The sequence below is a fragment of the Cyprinodon variegatus genome, unplaced genomic scaffold (genome assembly GCF_000732505.1).
Source record: "Cyprinodon variegatus isolate N-32 unplaced genomic scaffold, C_variegatus-1.0 Scaffold1723, whole genome shotgun sequence".
NCBI classification, from domain to species: domain Eukaryota; kingdom Metazoa; phylum Chordata; class Actinopteri; order Cyprinodontiformes; family Cyprinodontidae; genus Cyprinodon; species Cyprinodon variegatus.
The window spans coordinates 92737-95966 of NW_015152176.1; the positions used below are offsets into that span (position 1 = coordinate 92737).

Genomic DNA, 3230 nt, shown 5'->3' on the forward strand with positions numbered 1-3230 from the left:
TTTTGTACTCAGCTGACTTTTCATGCTGTCTCTAAAGGAATGAAAGATTTTTTCCAAGCACTAAGCTCACTTAGCTGATTGCTCCTTCCTGTGGAAAAGACGTCTGGATGCTAACAGACATTCTGCTTCAGAGTGAAAGAAAACCTTCAGAGTTCCTGGAGAAATGAGCATCAGTAGCTGATCAGAGGTCAGCTCCTCGGGTCGGTTTCTGTCAGCATGTGTATCTCTGAAGGCGGAGCTTCACCTGCTGGGAGTCTGACTCTGAAGCCGTTGGCGAGCAGCCGCGGGTCGGAGAAGAAGACGCTTCCATCCAGCTCTGCTGCTCCTTTCTTCATGCTGCACAGCGTCTCAAACTCTGCTCCTCCCAGGTTCCTGGAAGACAGACAAGTTCAGCGTCAGCTCAGCATCAGATGGCGGCGTTCCGCTGCATCACGGCGGCGTACCCGTCTGTGAGGCGCAGCGGGTTCTGCAGGACCGCCGCCGGGAGGACGTGGTTCTCCTGGAGCCTCTTAAACAGCAAAGCTTCTTCTACTCGATACGGGTTGAACAGCAGGAGCCTCCGCCCCGCCATGACGGCCCAGCAGCTCTGGGAGCCCAGGCGGTTCACCAGCCGGAGGCCCCGCGGCGGCGCCGAGCTCTGAGAAGACAGGCGCTGGAGCCCCAGGCGGAGGGCCGCCATGCTGCAGAGGAGGGGCCGCGAAGGCTTGGGGGGCGGAGTCTTGGTCTTCTTCTGGGGCTGAGCGGAGAACAGCTCGTCCAGCAGCTGCTGGTTGGACGGCGGCGCTTTGCGCTTCACGCTCTGCGCTTTAGCCCTCTCAGTCGGCCCCTGGGGGCCCCCGTCTGACGCCAGCTTGGTCCTCTGCTCATGGAGGTCGTGTTTTTTCTTTGCTTTCTCCTCATACCTGCAGCAGAGAGAGGAGAGTGAGACGCAGCCTGATCCCGGTGGCCCCGCCCACTTTAGAAAAGTCTGGAACTCACGTCTTCCTGTCCTCTTCCCTCAGGTTTCTCCACCTCTCCTGAACGGCGGCGCTGACCTCCTGCAGGCTGGCGGCGGGCCGCTCCCTCAGAACCTCGGACCGGGCCTCCTTCTCGAACAGGGAGGCGGGGGACGGCGGCGCCCGCATGGCGCGGCTGCTGATCATGTCGTAGGCCGTCAGTGTCGCTCCTTTCTCCGTCACGGAATTGATCAGTTTTTTACTCCTGGCCTCCTGCGGGCCGGGGGAACCGGGCCCAGAGGGCCGGTGGACCAGGACGGGTCGGAGGGGGTCTCCTGTTACCGGGTCGGTCAGAGCCGTCCCCCGGCTCCAGTCCTGGGCAGAAATCTTCCTGGTTTCACGCTCCTCCTCTGGTTTCTCCGGTTCAGAACCGGTCTGCTCTGGTTTGGGCCGAGCCGCAGCGGTTTCATCTCCACAGAGAGAGGAAACGGAGCAGAGCTCGCTGGGAGGCGGGTTGATGATCCAATCATCCGCCGTGGAGGATGAGGAGCTGCAGCTGGAGGCCTGGCGCTGCAGAGCAGCCTGAGGGTCGGCGCCGCCGCCATGTTTGGGTTCTGCTGTCGGAGCGTCTTCATGAACCCGGATGTTCTGGTCCTCCTTCGCCTCCGATCGAGCCGACGGAGGAGGAGGAGCCTCGTGGTTCAGCTGCTGTTCAGCCGAACTGGAGCGGAACCCGTAGAGAGAAACCAGCAGAGCCTCCAACGCCGTCAGAACCGCCTCCTGGACACCAGGGACAGACGGTCAGAGGACGTCCTCCATGACCCCGGGGGGGCCGCGGGGAAACCGACCCCTACCTTGTTATCCAGAAGGACCTGGGTTTTATCCGGCGTCAGGTTGACGTCCAGAGATGAAGGAGAGACAGAGATGCTGAGCAGCAGGATGGGGAAGCGGTGGCGGGCGGCGTCCTCGGCGTACTGGGCGCAGTAATGCTGACGGAGCAGCTGGAGGAGAAGGACAGAGATGAAGGACGGACAGAGAGGAGGAGGACAGAGATGAAGGACGGACAGAGAGGAGGAGGACAGCAGCAGGGCAGAGGTTTCACCTTCATGATCTCCTTCTGCTGGACGGGCCGCCGGTTGATGAAGATGAAGGTCTTCTCTGAGGCGGAGCAGCTGGTGGAGGACAGATCGGCCCCCGGTTTGGGCAGGAAGCCGTCCAGAACCATCTGGGATGAAAACAAGATGGAGGTTAAAGCAAACATCACCGGGACAGCTTCATCTGCAGGACCAATCATCTGGCAGAACCAGAGGACGACGCTTCATTGGTCTGTCAGCAGAGCTCAGGAAGAGTCTGAAAGTTTTACATCCTCTGGAGTTTCATTTTAATATATTACTCACAAAATAATAATAACATAAAAAATATAAATTCTGAGGACAGATTGGGCAGTTAATTCCAATAAAACTGTTTTTCAGTCTGACAGGAGTCGTGACTTTCCCCTCCTGCCCTCTAGGTGGCAGCAAAGCCACTTAAAGTGGGTAACTGATTAAATAACAAATGTTTATATTTGCATAAATAATGATAAAAAAACAGTTTGAAAATTTTTTTTGTCCTTATAAGAACAAAAAGCCATTAGACAAAACATTAATTTACCATTCACTACGATTTGACAACAAAGTCTGGACAATCACAAAAAATAAAAATGAAGACCAAATAACTTTACTCTCTTTTTTAAATCACATTACAACAAATTTTCCTCTATAGATCCTAATACTCTTTATCCTTACAAATACTGAATAATAATATAATACTATATATATAAAACATCTTATAACATAATAATATAAAACTTTGTATTCATCATATTAATATTTATTAGCAAAATATAAAACTTTGCATAAATCTCATCCAGTTTAATCTGAATAAATCTGTAATCTAACTGAAGTCTTAAACTTTTTTAAGGGGTAGTGACGTGGAAGAGCGTCTGAACTGTGGTCCCATCCAAGATGGCCGCCCTCTAGGCATGTCTGCCTCGTTGCCGGTAGCGTCCAATGAAGCGTCTACGTATAGAATGTCTATGTGATGAACGTTAGCTTCGAGGCCCTGCTGGGGGCCTGCTGGGGCCCGCGGCCCCTGCTTTAAAGCCACACTGCCCTGAAGGTCGTCTGAGGCCAGAACCAGAACATCTGGGTTCTGCTAGAACTGGACTTTAAATCAGGAACCAGAACCCAAAAGTTTGAAACCTTTAGATTTCCATGTGTAGAAAATGATGAGTCATGATTCCTTCTCTGTCAGCTA

The 3230-nt window shown here is 53.3% G+C and overlaps 1 protein-coding gene across 1 annotated transcript in view; it reads right to left on the minus strand.

Annotated features, from left to right (window-relative positions):
* pms1 (PMS1 homolog 1, mismatch repair system component) overlaps positions 1 to 3230 on the minus strand; it is a 12829-nt gene that overhangs the window by 5358 nt on the left and 4241 nt on the right. Inside the window, exons 5-9 of the mRNA XM_015404394.1 lie at positions 2038 to 2160; positions 1790 to 1936; positions 979 to 1715; positions 444 to 902; positions 245 to 372 (exon numbers count right to left, since the gene is read on the minus strand). Coding sequence (XP_015259880.1) covers positions 245 to 372; positions 444 to 902; positions 979 to 1715; positions 1790 to 1936; positions 2038 to 2160 — 1594 coding nt within the window. The remainder of the gene's footprint in view (positions 1 to 244; positions 373 to 443; positions 903 to 978; positions 1716 to 1789; positions 1937 to 2037; positions 2161 to 3230) is intronic.